The sequence below is a fragment of the Apodemus sylvaticus genome, chromosome 5 (assembly GCF_947179515.1).
Source record: "Apodemus sylvaticus chromosome 5, mApoSyl1.1, whole genome shotgun sequence".
Classification (NCBI taxonomy): domain Eukaryota; kingdom Metazoa; phylum Chordata; class Mammalia; order Rodentia; family Muridae; genus Apodemus; species Apodemus sylvaticus.
The window spans coordinates 102,636,752-102,657,047 of NC_067476.1; the positions used below are offsets into that span (position 1 = coordinate 102,636,752).

Below are 20,296 nucleotides of genomic sequence, written 5' to 3' on the forward strand. Positions count from 1 at the left end.
CTGGAAGGACAATGAATGCTGCCATTTGTAAGGTTTCCAGGTGATTCTTTCCTTTTTCTTCATGTAAAATAAAGAGGTTTATGTTTTATTATTTATTTATTTAGATATAGTCTTTATTCACATTTCAAATGTTGTCTCCTTTCCTGCTTCCCCCTTCCCCCGAAAATCCCATAAGCCATCTCCCCTTCCCCAGTCAACCCTCCCCCGCTTCCCTGTCTTGGTATTCCTCTACACTATGGCATCAAGTCTTTCCAGGATCAAGGGCGTCTCCTCCCTTTGGTGTCTAACAACACCATCCTCTGCTGCCGATGTGTCTGGAGCCATGGGTAACTCCATGTGTACTCTTTGGTTGATGATTTTGTCCCTGGAGCTCTGGGAGTACTGGGTAGCTCATATTATTGTTCCTCCTGTGGCGCTGCAAACCCCTTCAGCTCCTTGGGTCCTTTCTCTAGCTCCCCCATTGGGGACCCTGTGCTCAGTTCAATGGCTGGCTGAGAGTGTCCCCCTCAGTATTTGTCATGCACCAGCAGAGCCTCCCAGGTGATAGCTATATCTGGCTCTGGTCAGCCAGCACTTGTGGGCATCCGCAATAGTGTCTGGGTTTTGTAACTGTATATGGGATGCTTCTCAAAGACAGTGTTACTATTTAGTGTAATAAATTTTACAAAAGCAAAATTTAGCCAACAATCCTTACTTTGTTTCTTTTCATTTATTACTTTTTATCTTGTTGTGAGACAGGGTCTCACTTTGCAGGCCTTGGTTGGAACTTGAAGTAGTCATCCTCCTGTGTCTGCTTTCTGCATCCTGGGATCACAAGCATGAGCCACCGTCCCTGGCTTCTAATTACTTTTGAGGTGCTTTTGTCTGCCTTTCGAGATAGGGTCTTACTATAGCTCAGCTCCTGGGCGCTTACACTTGTTATGTATTTAGTTTGTGAGGTAGCTCAGATGTAATTGCAAGGGGAAGGGTCCAGGTGATTCTGACATAAAGTTGTAGCTGGAAACCCCAGGTTTGGAAGGAACAATGAAAATAAGGAGCTGAAGGCAGGCAAGGGTAGCTCTGCCTGCCCTGGGGGGGCATCTGTCAGTCCCATACACTCCTCGTATTCTCAGGCCAGTTCTGACATCGCTCAGCATCCCCCTCACCTCCACCGAAGTCTGCTGGACCTCCAGGGCCTGCTGCAGCCTCCTCCTCCTCCGTGCTGCCTCTGTCTCTAGGTGGTTTAGAGCCACCTCCAGCTGCTGCACCCGGGCGGCCACCTCTGCAGCCGCAAAGTGTCCCGCCTGTACAAGCTTGTGCCCTGTACCTGTCACCACCTGGCTCAGAGCCTTGTGGCTACAGATCTCATTCTCTAAATTCTGCAAAAGAGGAAGGACCAGGGGTGTACTAGAAAACTGAGGAACTCACACCCTGCTGATTCATTGGACCCTACAGACTTACAGGGAATTTCCATCCCAGGATTTCCAAAGAAAATAGGTGTTCCTCAGGGCAGAGGCTGTGCTGGTCCACAGTGCCTGCCCCGATCCATAAGCCTCCAGCCCCTCTGAGGCCTCCAGCCCCTGAGGCTGCCCTTCCCCGGCCTCCCTCCTGGCATGGGCTAACACCTGGTGTTTTGCCTGCAGGTGGTACACAGTGCTAAGGCTCTGGCCATAGTCCTGGGCTGTGGCAGCGGGCAGCTTCTCTTGAACCCAGACCATTTCCTCATCAGCATCCCTGAAGAACTGTAAGAGGAGCGTTTGGGCTTCCAGGGATGCCCTTCGTTCTTGTAGGGACTCCCGAAGGCCCTGAAACCTGAAAGAGAACCAGAGGGGCCAGTGTTGAAACTAGTTTTCTCCCAAGGAAGCAGCAAAGGTATCAAAGGAAGGCAAGGTATCAAAACAGGGCCTTGGGCAATCTACCTTTGAAGCAGCTGCCTGGCTCGCTCTTCCTCATCTTTAGCGAGGCAGTGGCCTTCCTGAAAGCAGGCTTGGGCCTGGCCCTGCAACTCCTGCGCTTGCCTGGCCTGCCTGTCCACAGCTGCTTCGAGCTCCTCCTGGGCCCCCAGGAGCTCGCCCACCCTAGGCAGGTCCTGGCTTTTGACGGGGACTCTCAGCTCTGCTTCCACGGGCTCCAGCCAGTTCTCTAGTTCCTTCAGCACCCTCTGTAGATGCAGGGCCTGGGACAGGATGTAGGTGGGCTCAGTGGAGTCGGGGTGCTGAGTCCCAGAGTCCTGTCCCGTGAGTTCTTCACAGACTGTCACCTCACCTTGAGGGCCCCCTGTAGTCTGGCCATCTTCCTCTGGCAGTTGGTCTGCAGCTCAGCCCAGAGGTCTCCTAATTCTTTCAGTTGTCCCCGGATGGTCTCTGAGGCCGGGTGGTCCCCTTGTAGCAGCTTTTGTCCCTCCTACACCATACATGGTACATACATCTGGACTGAGGATGCTGGTGGCATGGGCATGGTCAATGAGCAGCCCCACAGCTGCGGTCTCTCCAAGCTGACTGTGTGGGGCACGCTTCCATTCCTTCTTCCCTCCCAGGGTCTAACCCTCCCCCCACCCACCCCTATCTTTTTTGAAGCAGGCTCTCACCACACTGCCCACTAGCCTCAGATTTGCTGCCCAGCACTGCCTGTGATCCCCAGTGCCAGGATGACCCACACCATACCAGGCTGCGTCTAACTTACCATGGCCACCAGTGCTCACATCATGGCCATGTGCCCTAACACCCAGCCTCAAATATTTCTTAATCTGTTTGTCTTCCATGTAATGGAGTAGCAATGATTAATGCTTAGATGAGGTGACCTAGCATGAACTACTTAACAAAACATTTGATAGCAAGAGTAATCAGCCTGGGGTCAGGACTCCTTTTCAGGTAGAAAAGAAATGTTGAAAAAAGGAAAGGAAAAACGAAAAAAAAGATATTCTCTTTTGACATCTTGAGCTGCAGATGTTTTGATATATGTTTCAATATATTTTCCATAAAATTATCAAATGTTACCTAGCACAGTGCCTGCACACAGAAAACATGAGACAGACACTGGTTGTTGATAGTGATTCAAAGGCAGCTGTGGGGATGTTGGGGGCTGGGAGGTGGCCCCCCAGCACCCCGGGAACCTCACCATCTGGAGCTCCTGCTGCTGGGGAATGCTGGCATCCAGCTCGGCCTGGAAATTCTGCTGCCTCTGCAGCTGTGTCTGCACCGCGGTTGGGTCCTCTCGACCCCCATCCAGAGCCAGCAGCTTCTCCCTCAGCCATGCAGCCAGCTGACAGGAGGAAAGCTTCGCTTTCGCTAAGCTCTGGAGAGCCCCTGAGGAAGGTGTGCCCCACAACCCTCCCAGCCCAAGCACAGGGAACCTCATTGGAATCCTGCAAAAACTTCTGAAGCTCCTGCAGCTCCCCCAGCTGGCGTCCCCGGGCCCGCACTTGCTCTGTGAGTGCCTCTGTCCTGCAAGAAGAGTCCCAGGCTCAACCACGGGACTGGAGAATTTCTCCCTCTTCCCTCTTCCCCTCCCCCGCCCCCGATCTTGAATGTGTCGCACAGCCCTTCATGGTCCATATCACAATGGCCTGGATCTGACACATGGGCTTCCTCTCCACATTGGTCTCCCTTGTTCCTGTTGTAACCCACTATCTCAGAACATAGGTCAGCCCAACTCTGAGAGGACAGGACAGGCATTCTTGTACAAGGAGGTTAAGGCAGGACACACCCAAAGGGATGACCATGCAAGAACATGGGAGACACCTGTAACCCAAAGAGACCCTTTTAACACCTTCATCTTGACCTTCATGTCTCTCGAACTGTGAGAAAACATTTCATCTAGCCTGCAGCACTTTGATAGTCCACACTAATATAGTCCCCCAAGCACCTTTTAAACCCGTGTTAGTAACTGAACCTAAGGCATCGCACACACTAGTGTTCTTATACTGCGCTGCACCATGAGCCCCTTTTTTTCCTCTTTAAAGCTTGTGAGGCAGGGTCTCGCTGACCTGCCCATGCTGACCTTATATTTATTCCATAGCCCAAGCAAGCCTGGTGACCTCACTGCCTCAGTTTCCCAAGTAGCTGGGATTACAGGCCTGAGCCACCAGAATGGTTTTGATTTTTTTATGCTATTTTTACATTTTTATTTTATTTAATATTAGTGCATGTGTACATACATGTAAGTGTGCGTGCCTGCACGTGTGTGTACCATGGAGTGCATGTGGACGTCAGAGGACAACTCAGGAGTCAGTTCTCCCCTTCCGCCATGGACTCCAGCACCGCAGCTCACTCAACAAACGCTCCCTGCTTTGTCGTCTTGACAACACCACCCCCATTTCTTTTTAAAACATGGTCTCACTATGTAGCTCAGCCGGACTGCAAACTTTCTACGTAGCTCAAGCTGGCCTCAAAACTCTTGCTCCTCCTGCACCCACCATGAGTGCTCAGATTACAGGCACGTGTAAGGATGCCTGGCACACTGGTGTGAGCAAGTCTTTCACACACACACACACACACACACACACACATTTTAATATTTAACACATTTAAATATTTGATATATACAAACTACATTAAGTATTAATTTATATATTTCAGGTATGCACCTTTGAGCCAAGGTAGTAAAAACATTAGCACACGTGCACTGACTAAAGTTCTAACACCTCCACCCCATGGCCCACAAATGATCCCTCGTCAGCAGTTTCCCTCACTGGCCTCACCTACACCAAAGGCCATGGAGCTGGGGGACCAGAGGCTCCATGAAGCAACACAAGCCTGTATGAGGGAGAGATCAGTGACACAATGCCGGGGCTGACTGGGCCCACCAGGTCCTGCTTCAGGTAACAGAGCTGGCAAACTAACTTGCTGTTTGTCTATCAGGCCTCCATGAGTACCCAGCGAGGTCCACTAGTCCACCTGAAGTCATGAAGAGCACTGGGGCCCGAGAGGTGGCTCGGCAGAACCAGGGGGCCTGGGTTCTAGTCCCATTACCCACGTGGCAGTTCACAATCGTTTATAACTGTAGTTATGGTCTCTATAGGTGCCAGGCACACATATGGTGCGCAGACACGCAAGCAGGCAAAGTTCCCATACTCACAAGATATAAATAAAGCAATAACAACAAACGAGAGGAGATATACTGGCCCCGGCTAGAATCCCATTACAAGGAGCCACACAGTGGGAGGGGAGCCACAGCTGGTCAGGTCATGGCTTCTGGTTGTATCTGCCTTGGTCTACATGCGGGGGGGGGGGGGAGGGGGAGAGGGGCTGCAGGGGGGGGGGCTAGGCCAGCTGAGCCAGAGGAGCGGCTATGGGGGAGAAGGCAAGGCTAGTGTCATAAAATGGGCACGTCACGTAGGCCTGTGGTTGAGCTTCTGCTGCATAAGAGAGCTTCGGCCTACTCAGGAGGGACAGGCACCATGCTAGCATACGCCAGCCCTCCCTCCGAGACAGGCTTCAGACTTAACTAGGGGAGTGGAATTTGCTTCAGGCCCTGCCCATTAGGTAGCAGAGAGACTCAGGATTATGGTCCTGAAGGGCTGACACTCTGCTCCTGTCCCTTTCTGTCATTGCATCACTTCCATTGAGTTTCCTAGTGTGAGCTTCTTAGAGGGTAAAGCTGGCATGAAGAAGAAAGTGGATGGCATGTGTTGTCTGATGGCTAGCATGCTCGCACGCTGCCAGCATGTGACCCCAGGCTTTGGAGTTGGGCCAAGAAGCTGAAGTGCTGGGAGAGAAGAACTTGGGGTAGTGGATGTCCACACTAGCTCACCCCTGATTCCCACCATCCAGAGTCGCGGGTACCTCAGGAGTAGGGCCTGGCATCTGTCCAGGGCGCTGTGAGCCTCAGAGTGTCCACCCTGGTGCAGGCTGTGGGCTGCGGCCTCCAGTGCACTGATCTTTTCAGCCTGTGCCTTCAGGCCCTGCTCACGCCTCTTGTGCTTTGACAGAAGGGTCTCCACGGTGACCAAGGGGTCCTGGTGGAAGGGGGAACCCATGCTAACTGTAGAGTTGCCACCACTCCACCCTGAACTATCCGTTCCCTCTAGAGCCAGCCTAACAAACCCTTTCTACAAAGTGGTTGTTCTCCCGTGGGTTATTTAAACCCCTCAAGGCTGCCTATGCCTTTAGGGCAGGGGAGATACTTGGATAGCATCTAGCATCCACTCCCAGAGCGCCCTCTCACCTCTATGCTCTGAGAAGACTTATGTCTTACTCAGGTCCCTGTGAGTTACATGCATCTGTTACTGAAGCCTGGTGATGTTGGAAGGCAGAGGCAGGGAGAGTGGTAGGAAAGAGATCAGAGGGAGTGACCAGCCAGGCTCCAAGCCCATCCCTTGGCTCCTAGGACACACCCTGTGGATACTGCCCAAGCAGGCAGGAATACTCAGGACCGATGGCAACTGCTCAGCAGTGGGAAAACCCTTGACCCAGAGAGCTTGGTGTTCTGGCTAGCTTGACTGGTCTCATCTGCCCTTCCCACTCCTCTTGGACACCTACCGCCACTCCCTCACTGGCCAAGGAGGCTTCTTCACGGTCAAGCCAGCGTTCCGCCTTTTCCACAGAGCTCAGAAACAGCTGGTGAAAAAGGACAAGAGAAGCTAAGCAGAGGGCCCAGTGGCTACCTGGGTATGTCTGTGACTTTTTCAGTGGCTCAGATTGGAGAGCTGACTAGCAGGAATACTCAAGAAAGGCCGCCTTTTCAGCTTTGGCTTTGACCAGAGCTGTGGGGACATCATAGGAAGTCTTGAGAGTCGGGGTAGGCTGGAAGCTGGCTTGGGGCCTACCTGCTGCTCCAAGGCCTGCTGTAGCTGCCGCTGCCGCCCCTGCCATGATTCCTGCAAGCTCCTCAATGCCTGCTCTCCAGCAGTCAGGGCTTGGCGAATCCCAGAGGCCAGTGGGCATCCAGATGCAAGCAGCCTCTGCCCCATGCTTTGGGCCAGGTTAAGGCTCTCTGTTCGGATGTCCAGCTCAACCTGTAATAGGCCTGAGATCAGTTCCCTGTGGGCTGAGGCCTAGCAGGACTACCAGAGGTCCAGCAGGAAGGGGGAGGGGATAGAAAGCGAGGGGAGGGTGGAAAGGAGACAGAGAAAGGTCCTAGTAGGGGTCAGGGGAAGGGATGGGGTAGTGTGTGGGGGGTGACATTTGAAAGGCCTCACACCTCAGGATTGGGGCTCACCTTGTAGGCCTGGTGCTCTTCCAGCATGTACTGGATTCTCACAGGGCTGCAGGGGGAGCCCTGCGCGGCCATCTCAGCCTGTAGTCCCTGGGCCCAGTCCTGCAGATCCTGCAGCAGAGTCTGAAGCTTCTGAACTTCATGGCCCACATCCAGCGACTCCCTCCTGCTCACAGTAAGTTCTTACTCATTAGTAAGTTCTAGGCTCCTGGAGTCCCCTTTCCCCCATGCCCAGGGCCCTTTAACCCCTCCACACAGAAGGTCCATGGGATGAGAATTAATTGATAAGTGATACAGAAACTCAGGAGAAAGCAGGGGCCAAAGGGAAGCGTGTGGACCGAGAGCCTTAGGAAGCATCCGCATGGGGTGAAGGCCCACAGGGTCATACCATGTCTGGGCCTTGCTCTGGGCCTTCCACCAGCTGTCCATCATTTCCTGCTGCTTATGTCTGAGGCTGTGTGCTACCTCGGGACTCTGCTTGCAGAGCCGGCCGACCCTACCTCCAAGAGACTGTAGGGGGAAAGATGAGAGGCTAGGCAGCCGGGGCTCGGGTTGAGGGGACGGATGTCTTAGCATGTGACTCTCAGGACTCCACCAGGGCTCCCCTAAGATGTGCCCAGCGTCTGGGTGCCCCAACTGCACACCTCCACCTGGGCCTGGACTCCACCCATTTCCTTCTGCAGCACTTCCTGTCTCCATGATAGCCTCTGTACATTCTCCAAATCTTCAGTGCCCTCCAGGGCCTGGATCAACGATTCCTGGGAGAGTGTGAGGAAGAGGTCTTAGCTCCAGCTGCCCCTCACTGCAGAAACCTGGTCACCTAGGATGGCAGGGGAGACCGCAAGCAAGCACCCTGTGAGAATCCCTTCCTGTTGCCTCAGAGGGACTGGATCAGGGGCCTGGACTTGACCAGAGACATTTTCCTCATGTGAAGAAAACAAAAGAGTTCTGGGGCAGAACTTTGGGTCTGGACTTTCCTCCAGTAAGACCTGTGTGTGGTACTTCCTGGCATTTTGTCTGTGACTCCAGTCCCTCTGGGGAGGGATCTCAGAGGACCAAGGCCTGAGCTAGCTCTGAGAGGAAGATCCAGTGGACAAGGATGTTGTGCCATGTGGGATTCTCGGGCCACACAGGTCTCAGCAACACGTTCACAGCTTTGAGTCCACCTGCGTTCCTGTGGGACCAACACCATCCTAGGCCAACCCTCTTATGGGCTTTAGATTTGCTTAGGGTCCAGGCCTCTGGACCCATCACACATCTGGGATAGAAAGAGGCGGGGTGAGTGGCTTGGGAGCTGCAGGGGCGGGGGTTCCTGGTGGACTCCTGGGGATCCGGCTGAAGAGCAAAGGTGGGCCAGGGTCGTGGGAAACTCAAGGCAATGCCACTCCCAACTCAGTGCACAGGAGACGTTTCACTACCTACCTTCTCCCTGATCTGCTCAATAATGCCATCCAGTTCACTGGACAATCTGTGCATCTCCAGGGCTGCTTCAAGCCGCTGCTGATACAGGAGCAGGTTGCCATGGAAAGCCTTCCACCTGACCAAAGGATGGTGTGAACCTTGCAGCCTGAGGTGGCACTCACTCGGCCATCTCCAGCCCCACTCTCCTCCTCCATCTAAGACTGACTTATTGTTGAGCTGGTTTTGCCGCTGGCAGATGGTCTCAGATTCCTCAGGGCCCTGGTTCTTGAGCTGCAGGGACAAGTCTTTGATTCTCCTAATGTGGGCGTCATCCACTGTAACCTGTGAGAAAGGTAAAGGCCTTGTCTTGGCATAGCTGTTGTGACTGCTCCCTGGGAAAGCAATCACTATCTTGGTGCACTCAACTGTGCCTCTTGCCAGAGATTTTGTTGATGACTTCATATTCCCTCATGGAAGGCTGGGAGGGTTGTAGGACCCCCGCCTGAGTAGCCAAGCACTCCATACTTTCTGTTGTATGTAACCCTGCTGTGATTGCATGTGGCCTGGAGAAGCTAGAGTGTATCCACCTGAGGAGGGTGTGGGCAAGGGCTCCATCACTGCTCACATTCCTCCTGGGTAAGGCTTTTCAGTTCATTGTGGGAAGGAGCCTCACTGTGCTCCTCAGGGCTCTGCTGTGTTCCTCTGAGCTCTGCTGTGCTCCTCTGAGCCTCACTGTGCTCCTCTGAACCCTGCTGTACTCCTCCGAGCCTCACTGTGCTCCTCTGAGCCCTGCTGTGCTCCTCTGAGCCCTACTGTACTCCTCTGAGCCTCACTGTGCTCCTCTGAGCCCTACTGTACTCCTCTGAGCTTCACTGTGCTCCTCTGAGCCTTGCTGTGCTCCTCTGAGCCTCACTGTGCTCCTCTGAGCCTCACTGTGCTCCTCTGAGCCTCACTGTGCTCCTCTGAGCCTCACTGTGCTCCTCTAAGCCCTGCTGTGCTCCTCTGAACCTCACTGTGCTCCTCTGAGCTCTGCTGTGCTCCTCTGAGTTCTGCTGTGCTCCTCTGAGCCTCACTGTGCTCCTCTGAGGCCTGCTGTGCTCCTCTAGGACTCACTGTGCTCCTCTAGGACTCACTGTGCTCCTCTGAGCCCTGCTGTGCTCCTCTAGGACTCACTGTGCTCCTCTAGGACTCACTGTGCTCCTCTGAGCCCTGCTGTGCTCCTCTGAGTTCTGCTGTGCTCCTCTAGGACTCACTGTGCTCCTCTGAGGCCTGCTGTGCTCCGGGATCATCTCTCTGATGAGCCACTCCATAGAAAAGTGCTTTGAGGAGTTATAAATGCTACAGATGGAGGGAGCTGGAAGCCTACGTCCACCCTGCTGGGGATCCCCTCCCTGAGGGCGTGTAAGCCTTGTGTCCAAGTTCCATTTTTAACTCTAAACACCACTGAGTCCATGTCCACCTGCTCCCTCCTTCTCAGTCCTCACCCCAGAGACTCTAAGGTTGTGGGTTCCAGGCTGGCCTTCCTCACTGTAGCTGAGAGGGGTGGCCTCCAGCACCTGTCACTTCAGAGGAAACAGCTGCCCCATTCCCCAAATGTGCTGCAGTTGCTAAAATTCCTTCTCAGGGGGAGATGTAAATGATATCTTCCTTTTCTTCCAAGGCCCTAACAGCAAGTCAAGACACGGGACAAGGTTCACTGCTGTGGGGTTTACTGGGGTTCCGTACAGAGCATAACACAGGAGTGCTCAGAGGAGCACAGCAGGGCTCAGAGGAGCACAGCAGGGCTCAGTAGTCACTATGCTCACCCACTAGGTCAGGCCCGGGGCATCTCTTCTTGCTGCACCAGCTGGTTTGACATCTAAGAAGTGCCACCACCCGCTAAGGATATGTTGGAGTTGAGACTACAGCCTTTATTAAAATCCCACACACTATACTGAGGTAGGTTAGCACACCGTCTTCAACACTTAGTTACAGGTGTATTTGCTAGTTTCCCCCTCTACATCACAGAGAAATAGATTCCTGGTATATTTGGTGGGTGGTGTGAGGGAGGAGATACTGAACTACTCACACCGAAGAAGGCACTATCTACCACTCCCAGGCATAGGTTCTATCTTTTAAAGAAATTCTGAAATAGAAAGTTATGAATGCAATTTTGAATGTGTTCAGAAAGTTGCAAAATTGTTCAGTGGCCCCATTCGCTAACTCCCTGCTTCTTATCATAACATTGAAACCAGGTTTTCCAGGAGAGACATAATTTATTGCAGGTGTGGAATCATTTGACTGTCACCACACACGGACACTCCCTCACTTCTGAGAAAGGCATAATACCCACTTAGAGATGAAGAAATGCACGGCTGGCCAGATGAGCTCGCTCGCCTAAGTTCGGCCAAGCAGTGCAAGGCTGAGACCCTTGACCCTTCTCCAGATTCTGGAGTCCCTCAGACGGATTTCCCAATGGGAGACAGTATGGCCACCACTCCCTCACAGAGCCTCTTACCTGTAACCCGCGGACCTGTCTGCAGAGCTGCAGGCAGTGCTCAAGGTCCAGGCCAGTGTCACAGCTGTTCACCATCCTCTCCTGTGGAGGCCAAAGGTGGGGAGGAAGGACTTAGCCCTGGTCACTTGGCCTGTACTGGGGCAGGGCCGGGGCACATGGCTGCTTCCGTCTTCCCACCATGGCTCCTACCGTCATGGAGCCAGAGAACCACGGGCCTTGCTCTTCCTCAGCCAGTCCTTCAGCTCCTGTCCCCAGCCCCCCAACGCCCTATCCAGAGCAGCCCACACCTTCTCCTGGAGCCAGGTCTCTGCAAGGTCCACTCTCTGCAGGAACTCCAGGAAGTTGCATCTGTTCTCCAGGGCCTGGCCCTGCAGGGTCACTGCTTCCCTCAGCTTCTCCCAGAGGTCCCGCAGGGTCGCCAGCCTCTGGGACACCTCTCCAGCCTGAGGGTGCTTCTGACTGAGGAGCCCTTCGCCTTGCTGGGAGACAGGAGTAAAGTCAGCACTTCCTTCTTACCTCAGCCATCAATACTTTGGAGTAGGCTGGGCTGAGGCTGGAGTTACCTTGGCAACAGAGATCACGATCTGCTCATGAGCCTGGACCTCAGCCCTGAAGGCCTGGTGTTTCCGCAGGTGCTTCAGATAATCTTGTAGGTTCCCAAGAGGGCTCCAGGCTCTCAGTTGCTGGACCTGCTCCTGGATCCAGTCCTCAACCTGGTCGGGGGTAGGACGTAGATCCTCTGATGCTCCATCCTGAAGCTCCCCCCACTCCCCCTTCAACCCCTACTCCAGGGGGGCGGACTACCGGCCTCAGGGGCAGGGCTGGCAGTATCTAGTAAACAAGAAGCATCATCTAGCTCAGGAGCCATGCTTCTGGCCTGGCTAAGCGAGGAAATTGAATGAGAATCCATTTTAGAGGTGCTCCCTGCTCCAGGAACCCATACAGCTGTGTTCCCCTGCCTATAGCTCGTCTCTGCATTGGCCCTGCTAGTGTTCAGCAAACAGATGAGTCTCAGCTCCCGGGGCTTCAAATCAAACGTCCTGGGTTCCAGCCTGGTCCTTGGGAGGCCACTTAACTCTCCAAACACGTTTTGCTCATCATAGTGTTACGGTGTGAATGTCCCCTCAAACTGTACCATGCGATAGGCAGGGATAAGCAATCCTCTAACCTGGATTGCTGCCCTGGTAAAGTTGCCTATCATCAAGGAGGTGCGCAGGGCCTGTCCCCGGCTCTCTGCCAGTTCCTTCACTTGAGCCCGGTGCTCCAACACGCGGTAAACCAGGTTCTGTCCCTTAGGGCTTGACGTCATTTTCAACTGCTCACGCAGAGCTGACTCCTGCGGACAGACACAGCCTGCTGGTCTGCTCTAGCAACCTGGCTATTGACTTTCCCTTAGCTTTGCATGGTTAAGGGCTGGCCAATGGCCCTGGCAATAGCCCAAACTGCCCTCCGCTCAGTGACCACAGAATAAGTCAATGCTCCCTGGGTCCCAGCAGTGTGAACCTCCCCAGCCTGGGTCTTTTCTTGAGCCATGTCTATCCCTAGTTCTACAGACACATCAGCTCTGTTTCTGAGCATACGCCAGCCACCGAGCCCCTCTGGAAGACTCACTCCCCCATCACCTTCTTGTCCTGGAGAGCTAGCACTCTCTGGAAGATCACGTGCTTTCTGATCAACTGCTCCACCTCTTCCACTGAACTCCCCAGGCCGCTGGCTTTTAGGAACCCCTAGATCAGTCCGTGGAAAGGTCAGAGGCTCTGAGGGCTGCCAGCACAGCAGCGACAACGCCCCCGGGGCCTGAGTGGCACTGACATGAAGACACACATGGGCATGGGAGTGGTGAAGGGAACCAGAGCTCAGGTTGGAGGCCAAGACGTCAACCTCTGACAAAGTGGAGGTTATGTGCAATCTCTATTAAACTCCACGGGTCTCAGTTCCATGGGGAAGAGCAGGGCTTGATCTGGCCTGGGTGTGCTAGCAGAGACCATGGTACCTAGTGATTTACACTGGTCACCCGGGAGGACCACAGACCATAGTCACCCATAGCTTCTTTGCTCCGCGTCAAAAAAAAAAAAAAAAAAAAAAAAAAAAAAAAAAAAAAAAAAAGCCAAAGACCCGGGAGGAGAAAGGGAGGAGCAGTCAGGCAGGGAAGAGGATTGGGAAGATTAGGGCTGGGACCTGCCTCCTGGGCTGTGAGGAGCTTCGCCAGGTGACCACACTGCCTGAGGAGGTGCTGTTCTTGAAGCATGGCCTGCAGCCTCTCTTGCTTGAGTGCCCAGGCCTGGAACACCTGGTTGCGTTCCTCCTGGAGGGTTTGAAGCCCATCCTGGACCTGAGGATAAGTGTGTGGGAAGCTGGGTTGGAGGATGGGCACTCACAGACCCCGGGAGAAACCTTCGAGAGGAGACTGTGATGGGAGCAACTGGCAGGGGCGATGGGAAGGGGGACAGGGAGCACAGGGTAGGCTGGGAGCTTGGGGAAATGCCCACCTTAGCGGGTGTCCCTGCCGCCAGCAGCGCCTGCTGGCCCATCTTAGTGGCCTGCTGCTGCAGCTCCTCCCTGGCTCGCAGTTCTGCCCACAGCCATTGGTGGGCTCTGAGCCTGAGGGAAAGGCTGCAGGGCTCCCAGGAAGCCTCCTCCACCTGCAGCTCCTGATGCACGCTGGCCACCCAGGAGGTGTAGTCCCTCACCTGACCCAGGAGACAAGAGGAGCCACTGAGATGAGGCTGGTGACAGACAACCGCCGCCTGCCTGAACCCGTGCGCAGAGAGAGACACCGAGCTGTCTGACTCAGGGCTTCCGGCAAGACTCACAAGTTCCCATCACTTGGTTTCTCTGCCATCATCCAACGCAGCCCTCCCAGGACCACGGACCCTTGCTTTTGTCCCTCTGATGACACTTTCCCTCCAGAGTTGGAGGGCCTTAGTGATTGGACACATCTGTAAACACAGGCACCATTCCTGAGGGAAGAAAGCCCTCACCGCTGTGTGGAACCGGCTCAGGAGATGTGCTTGTTCTAGCTGAGCCTTGCGCTGCTTCATGCGCAGCTGGAGGGCCTCCCAGGCTTGGGTCGCAGCCTGCTGCTTCTGCTGGACAGCGGTGAGGGCCTGAGGCCCTGGACACAGCCTCTGCACCCTGCCTCCTGCCTTCAGCAGTTCCTGCACCTAGCAGGTAAAGGTAGGAGAGGAGAGTAGTTTCTTCACAGAGACAGAATGACCCAAGCATCCTGAGCTATGTTCCCATTCTGAGGAATTAATCCCAGAACTTCTTGGGCAAGCTCTTCCATGTAGGACAGGCCTGCTGGGGAGAACAAATGGGCCAGGAGGACCCGGGAGGCAGGGCTTAGCAGCCTGCTGACCTGCTGCTCCATGCCTGCCAGCTCACAGTCCAGTCCCTCATGTCTCTGGAGTTGCTTCTCTACCCCATGCAGGTCCTGGGCCACATCGCTAGGGAGGCTTGAGGCTTTCTCCTAGGGTAGAAAAGGGTCAGAGCGGGGTGGAAGGGCAGAGTGGGGTTCTGAGTCTGGGAGATCTACTTCCTCTCTGAGTTCATACCTGAATCTGGGTAAGGACTTCTAGAAGGTCTCTGTGGACTCTAAGGGTGGCTTCGGTGTCATTGAGCAGGCGGCCTTGGGCCTGGGTCAACTGCCACAGTTCAGACCAGGCAGCCCTACCATGTGGAAGAAGAAGCGCGGCTCAGCCTGCATCGCTTCCTGGTCTGATCAGCCCCCTCCTCTCTGGGTGGAAGCCACGGGTTCCCGCAAGGCTCCTGAATGGGCTCTTTCCCTTCGAGTCTTCTGCTTTGGGCTTTTCTCTCCTACAAATGCTGTTCCCTTCCCCAGAGCCTCTCTAGCATCCCAGGAAATGTAGCTGTGTGTGCTGCCCTACTATGCTCAACACTTCAGAGCTCTCTCTACTTTCTAACACTGCTCACAGCTTTGTGTCTGAACTGCAGTATGCTAGCTGATCTCATTACACACGATCATTACACGAGCAGAGTTCCTAGCTCTCCCCTTTACATGCTTTCCCAGGCTCACAGGCTTTTCCCAAGCCAGACTTTATGTGGAGAGTTATGAGAACATCCTGACCTCTCCGTAGGCTCGCGGGCGAGAGAAGGGCCCTTAGCAGGTAGGTAGACACCTAGGACTATTGCATGGCTGCCCGGAGCATGGAGGCTCACAGGGGAGGCCTTCTTTCCAGCTCAGGGAGTTTCTATCCACAGCTCCTCCTCCAGGCCCTGGGAGGCAGTAATTGCAACAGTGCCCTGGGAGCCGGGGTTATCTGGGTGGTACCACAACCTGTGGAGGCCTGGCATCTCAGGGACCACTCCCTCCCTCCTCTAGCTGTGCAAACAGGGCCTGTGATCCTCAGAGAGTGCCACCTCATAGTGTTAACCTCCAAGACACTGAGCCAGCACCTTCCTTGGAACCCAGGCCCTCGAAGGCTGTCTCACTCACTGTAGATCCTGCTGCCTCTGGTGAGCCTTGGGGGCAGCGCTGTGCCCACGCTCTCGTAGGCTCTCTGCCAGCTGTCGACAGGTTTCCACTCGCTGGGCACCAGTTTCAACCTGGTGCTGAAACTTTGTAAACTCAGTGCAGAGTTGCTAAGAAGAGAGGGGAACAGATGATGACCTCAGGAACGATGTGACTCATGTGGCCACAGTGTCAGGCCACCCCAGAGGCATGTTCCCCCACTCCACTGTGCCTTCTCCATCCAGCACATCAGGACTAGCCCCCGCCCCGGCCCCCATCCAGCATCCGCCTCCCGTGTCTTCCTTGCTACTAGCCCCTCACCAGCACATGCTCATGGTCTTCTCCAAAGCTGTCCCCTCCTCTGGCCACCTGCTTCCTGCTGGCCAGCCAGCTCTGCAGGTCCTCAGCTTCTCTCATGAATTCATGTAGTCTCAGGGTCCCTTCCAGCTCCTGCCCCCTGTGGTGACAGCCAGGGGTTCCCCAGATGTTAGATACCTGCTCACCCCTCAGGGGTCCTAAGGGCAGGAGGCTGAAGAATGGAGTTATTCATGATTCCTGCCCAAGCCTGTGACTTGGGGAGAAGACATAGGAAGGCCAGGGTAGGGGACAGAGGACACTGGCAAGAGCCAAGAGCTGAATCCAGGGCCCACAGTCCTGCTAAGAGGCTTTTACTGAAGGACTTCCAGAGAGGGTGAGTGCCACCCAGCAAACACTCAGCCTTCCCCTGCTGCATCCCTAAAGGCCTGGGTTCCCACCAACATAGGGCCACAGCAGGGAACAGTCAGCTGTGGTTAGGGTCCCTGTGCCCACTGATGAGAGGGTCCACGTTGTTCCTCACCGTTCGTCTGCCAGCTTCTGTAGTGCCTGCAACTTCTCCCGTACCACACGCAGCTGCTCAGAGACCTCAAATCCAGCAAGGGTCTGGAACCTCTGCCGGAGATCCTCCACGGAGCTCCAATAAAGAGCTATGTCCTGCTGCAGCATCTGCCAGGGTCAGAACACAGGCAGGGTGGTCCTTCATCTCTCTCACACCTACCCCAACACAACCTACCCATGCATCCCCCCAGGCGTTCATTCAACAACTCCCAGGCGTATCTCTCTACCAGTATACTCACCCATGTACCCACTCATCCATGTTCACCCACTCAGCCTCACCCACCCACCCATCACCCACTAACATTTACTGTTTCACAAAATGAAGCTATGTTCTCCACCCCTAGGGTGCTCACTCCTTAGCAGGGAATAGTAGATGGTGGGAAGCCAGGGACAGGTATAGGAAAGTACAGGAGGCATCATGCTGGACCTCAACACAACGTGTAATGGGCAAAACTGAGCAAGCCTGCCTGCAGGGTGGCCTGGAGGTGGGTGACAGAGGAGTAGGAAAGGGCTCAGAAGAGATGAAACAAGAGGAGGCAGAGGTTCCCAGCTCTTCCTGGAGAGGCAAGTCCAGGAGTGAGGCGCAGATGGTGATACGCCCTCCTGAGTCCCGAGGCTGGGCTGCACGGGCGGCAGGTGTTCAGGGAGGGGGTGAATCAGTAACAGGGTGGGTGGCGGATGGGGATAGGAAGGAAAGAGCAGGGTTCTGTGTCTCAAGACGTAGGATGTGCTCTTTGGGGTGTCACAGCCCTCCTCCTGATCCACTGTCACCCACATGGAGATGCTCAGGACACGGTACCTGGTGTTTCCTAATGAGCCCAAACGTCACTTCCTCACAGTTGCCATAGTCCTGACTGCTCGCCAGAGGGCGCTGTTCCTCCACCCAGGTCTCAATCGCTGACACATTCAGAAAGTACTGCAAAGAATGGCAGTGACTTACCCTGTTTCTCTTACTTTCATCGCCCACCCTGGTGACCGGCAGCCTGCAGAGAGGCCTCTGGGCACTTACGGGAGTCAGCTAACTCTCAGCTCAGGGCTTTCATCATGGGCCCCCCTCCCTGAAAGTCCCACAATTCCTCTCTCCCACAGCTGGTCCACTGCTCCGCAGACCCCATCCTCTTAGTCTCCCACCTGCTGGAGGGTGACAGCCTGCCGCAGGCAATGGGCACGACCCTCGCACGCCTGCTCCAGTGCTGCCCAGTGGCCTTCTAGCTCCTGGCACTGCTCCACGATGCGCTGAGCTCGAGGGTGCCCAGAGGCTGCTAGACCCTGGCCAGAACTTAGCACCCCGTGCATGTGCCCTACATGACCTTTCACCTCAGCCTGGAGCACCTGCCACAGAACAATGGGAGTCTCTTAGCCACAGATGTCCAGATTAGAACCACAGAGTGTCTCTAGTTCTAGATCACTAGGATGAGGACACCTGGAGAAAAGTAGATTTGGAAATCAGGATACCCGAGGAGAATAACTTAGAGGCCAGGACACCCTGGGTAGGGGCAGGGGGCTTCCAAGGTCAGGGAATGAGATGCTGGGGGCGTGGCAGGATACAGACGGTGCTACCTTGTGCTTTCGTTGAAGGCTCTGGGCATCACGCCAGCACTGGGCAGGGCAGGTGGGACCACTGGGCATGTGCTCAGCCACCCATGTGAGCTCCAGGCTGCTGAGGAGGTTGAATTCGTACAGTTCGACTGAGGCCTGCAGGTGCTGGTGTCGGGTGGCTAGCTTGGTCTGCAGGGACTTGAACCTGGTAGGAGAGAAAATCAAGAGGATGGGGAGGGAGCGAAGACAAGGTCATGGTCTTTTCCTCATCACCACCAGCGACCCGTGAGGGACAAGGCCAGGGAAGAGAGGGAAGCCTCTGCAGGCAGGGAAGCAGCATTCGGCCTCTGTGGTACCACGTCCTGCTTAGGATGCCTAACTCTGCCCTGGCGCTCCCACCCCAGGATGACTAACTCAGAAGGGAAAGAGTTTGGATGCCTAGGTCCTTTAGGTGCTACTCAGTCCTTAGTTCACAAGGTGTGTATGGAGGGTGAAGATATCATAGCCACCTCTGGTGACACTTCTGGCTCTCCTCCAGGATGGTCAAGGAAGTGAACGCATCGTGGGTCTGAGAGACGAGGGCAGCCATCTTGCTGGCCAGCACCTGGTTCTTGTCCTCTAATTGGCAATGCTGTCTCTGCAGCCTCCGACTAGAGCACAGGTCCTGCCCCATTTCTGTGCTCTGCAGGGCTCCCTCCAGATGCTCCATTGTCTCCCTGACATCCTGGGGAGGGTACAAGAGGTTGCATTTACCTTTCTGCTGCAGCTCAGCAGGCAATCCTGCCGGGCTCTACAATGCTCCCAGCCTCAGATTCCCCAGGGAACCATCAGGTCCTGCCAACTGCTAGTGTGCAAACCACTTATACATCTTCTCTAGGGGACTTGGGTTGTGATAATCACATGCTGGACACACAGAAGCCACTCTTGTGATGGCCTGCTGCTGGGCAAAGCCATGCTTAGCCTTCTCTCGGCCAGAGCTCTGTCGAGCCCTTTCTGTTCTGCCTGCTCTCACCCTGACCCAGCCAAGTCCCAGTTTTCCTCCTTGTGTCCCCATATTCCCCAGAGACCTGTAGTCGTTCTAGGAGCTGGTCCTGCTGTCTGGTCTGTGGCAGCCTTTCCCCGCCATCTTCCAGCTTGTGATTCAACTCTTCCCACTTGTGATTAAGGCTTTGAAGTCGGTTCTGTATGTCCTCCTGTGCATATGGGTTGCTATGCAAGAGTTCTTTCCCAGCCTGGAATGGAGACAAAGGCCCAGGCCAGGATGAGCTGCTAGGACCACCACCAACCACAGCCTACTGTACCCAGTGGGCAGGAGGCAGGTTTCTGGCTACAACTGCTTTCCACTGGCTACCTGAAACGGTGGCAGCTTTCTGAGCTGGTTTGAGTATCTATCTAGGGGGACACCCAGCTAAGTGCAGGAAGGAGGCAGAGGGGACCCTTCCTTCAGTGATGTGCTCCATAGAAATGGGCAGGGCAGTATGTGCTGGGAATCTGAAGACAAAAGGGCCTCACGTCTGTCGAGCATCCTTACCTGCTGTAGGTCCTCCAGGTACCTATGGGAAGCTAATAGCTCACTCTTAGTTATTTTGTGCCACTTGAGTTTCTGCAGAATGCTGCTGCATGCTTGGGAGTGTTCATCCGCCACCCTGGACCACTTCTCCTTCATCCACAGCAGTAGGCCTTCTACAGCCTGCTTCCATTCCTGCCGGAGAACCAGGAGAGAGTGGGTCTCAGAAGCCAGGCTGAGGGTTGGCACAAGGATCTAGGGAGAGGACTCTGTGGGGAAAACAAGACCCAGAGCCAATTCTCGGGTACAGGTTGGGTAGAACTTGGATTTTTCTGATCCCCAAATGGTGCAAGGATACTGTGCCCCCAAAGTAGAAATGCCTGTCAGGTCCTACTCCAACAGATGGCACCAGATCGAGTGTGGCTCTCTTAATGGAAATAGGTTCTTAGAGGCCTGGCCTGGCCAGAGTCACACTAGCTCCTGAATAAGCATCAGCATTAAGGTCTGAGGCGGTTTCCCATGCAAACCCCTGGTGTACCAGAAGTGAGGGCAGGTATGTAATAGGATTAGAGAGGCAGTTAGTCAAGGGGCCCTTCTCTGAGGAACACAGTGACCACAGCTCCAGCTTCCTTATGGAAACAGCCAGGAGCTGTGTGTGCCTCAAGACTAGAGGAAGAACTCAGTAAACAGGATCATACTGCCTCAGTGCACTGCTTCTGGGGATGTCTCCTGCAGACCAAAAGTCACCTGCAATTGGAGGGAAGCCAGCAGCTGTCCCCTTCTCTGGTCACTCCTCTCTTGGACCCTGGTCCACTGTGCCTGAGCACTGTGAAGCAGCTCTCTGATCCTGGAGTGTGGGGAGAGGAGAAGA

The 20,296-nt window shown here is 54.6% G+C and overlaps 1 protein-coding gene across 1 annotated transcript in view; it reads right to left on the reverse strand.

Annotated features, from left to right (window-relative positions):
- Sptbn5 (spectrin beta, non-erythrocytic 5) overlaps positions 1–20,296 on the reverse strand; it is a 44,015-nt gene that overhangs the window by 6,803 nt on the left and 16,916 nt on the right. Inside the window, exons 21-54 of the mRNA XM_052181678.1 lie at positions 20,173–20,272; positions 19,450–19,620; positions 18,986–19,150; positions 18,428–18,642; positions 17,940–18,123; positions 17,511–17,711; positions 17,179–17,295; positions 16,342–16,487; positions 15,825–15,960; positions 15,489–15,634; positions 14,587–14,701; positions 14,391–14,501; positions 14,014–14,196; positions 13,522–13,722; positions 13,215–13,364; positions 12,655–12,759; positions 12,201–12,368; positions 11,596–11,745; positions 11,320–11,511; positions 11,033–11,113; positions 8,762–8,877; positions 8,557–8,671; positions 7,779–7,892; positions 7,523–7,644; positions 7,138–7,300; positions 6,746–6,934; positions 6,459–6,536; positions 5,763–5,935; positions 3,332–3,422; positions 3,097–3,240; positions 2,245–2,382; positions 1,899–2,155; positions 1,605–1,791; positions 1,146–1,358 (exon numbers count right to left, since the gene is read on the reverse strand). Of these exons, the coding sequence (XP_052037638.1) occupies positions 1,146–1,358; positions 1,605–1,791; positions 1,899–2,155; positions 2,245–2,382; positions 3,097–3,240; positions 3,332–3,422; positions 5,763–5,935; positions 6,459–6,536; positions 6,746–6,934; positions 7,138–7,300; positions 7,523–7,644; positions 7,779–7,892; positions 8,557–8,671; positions 8,762–8,877; positions 11,033–11,113; positions 11,320–11,511; positions 11,596–11,745; positions 12,201–12,368; positions 12,655–12,759; positions 13,215–13,364; positions 13,522–13,722; positions 14,014–14,196; positions 14,391–14,501; positions 14,587–14,701; positions 15,489–15,634; positions 15,825–15,960; positions 16,342–16,487; positions 17,179–17,295; positions 17,511–17,711; positions 17,940–18,123; positions 18,428–18,642; positions 18,986–19,150; positions 19,450–19,620; positions 20,173–20,272 (5,137 nt within the window). The remainder of the gene's footprint in view (positions 1–1,145; positions 1,359–1,604; positions 1,792–1,898; positions 2,156–2,244; positions 2,383–3,096; positions 3,241–3,331; positions 3,423–5,762; positions 5,936–6,458; positions 6,537–6,745; positions 6,935–7,137; positions 7,301–7,522; positions 7,645–7,778; positions 7,893–8,556; positions 8,672–8,761; positions 8,878–11,032; positions 11,114–11,319; positions 11,512–11,595; positions 11,746–12,200; positions 12,369–12,654; positions 12,760–13,214; positions 13,365–13,521; positions 13,723–14,013; positions 14,197–14,390; positions 14,502–14,586; positions 14,702–15,488; positions 15,635–15,824; positions 15,961–16,341; positions 16,488–17,178; positions 17,296–17,510; positions 17,712–17,939; positions 18,124–18,427; positions 18,643–18,985; positions 19,151–19,449; positions 19,621–20,172; positions 20,273–20,296) is intronic.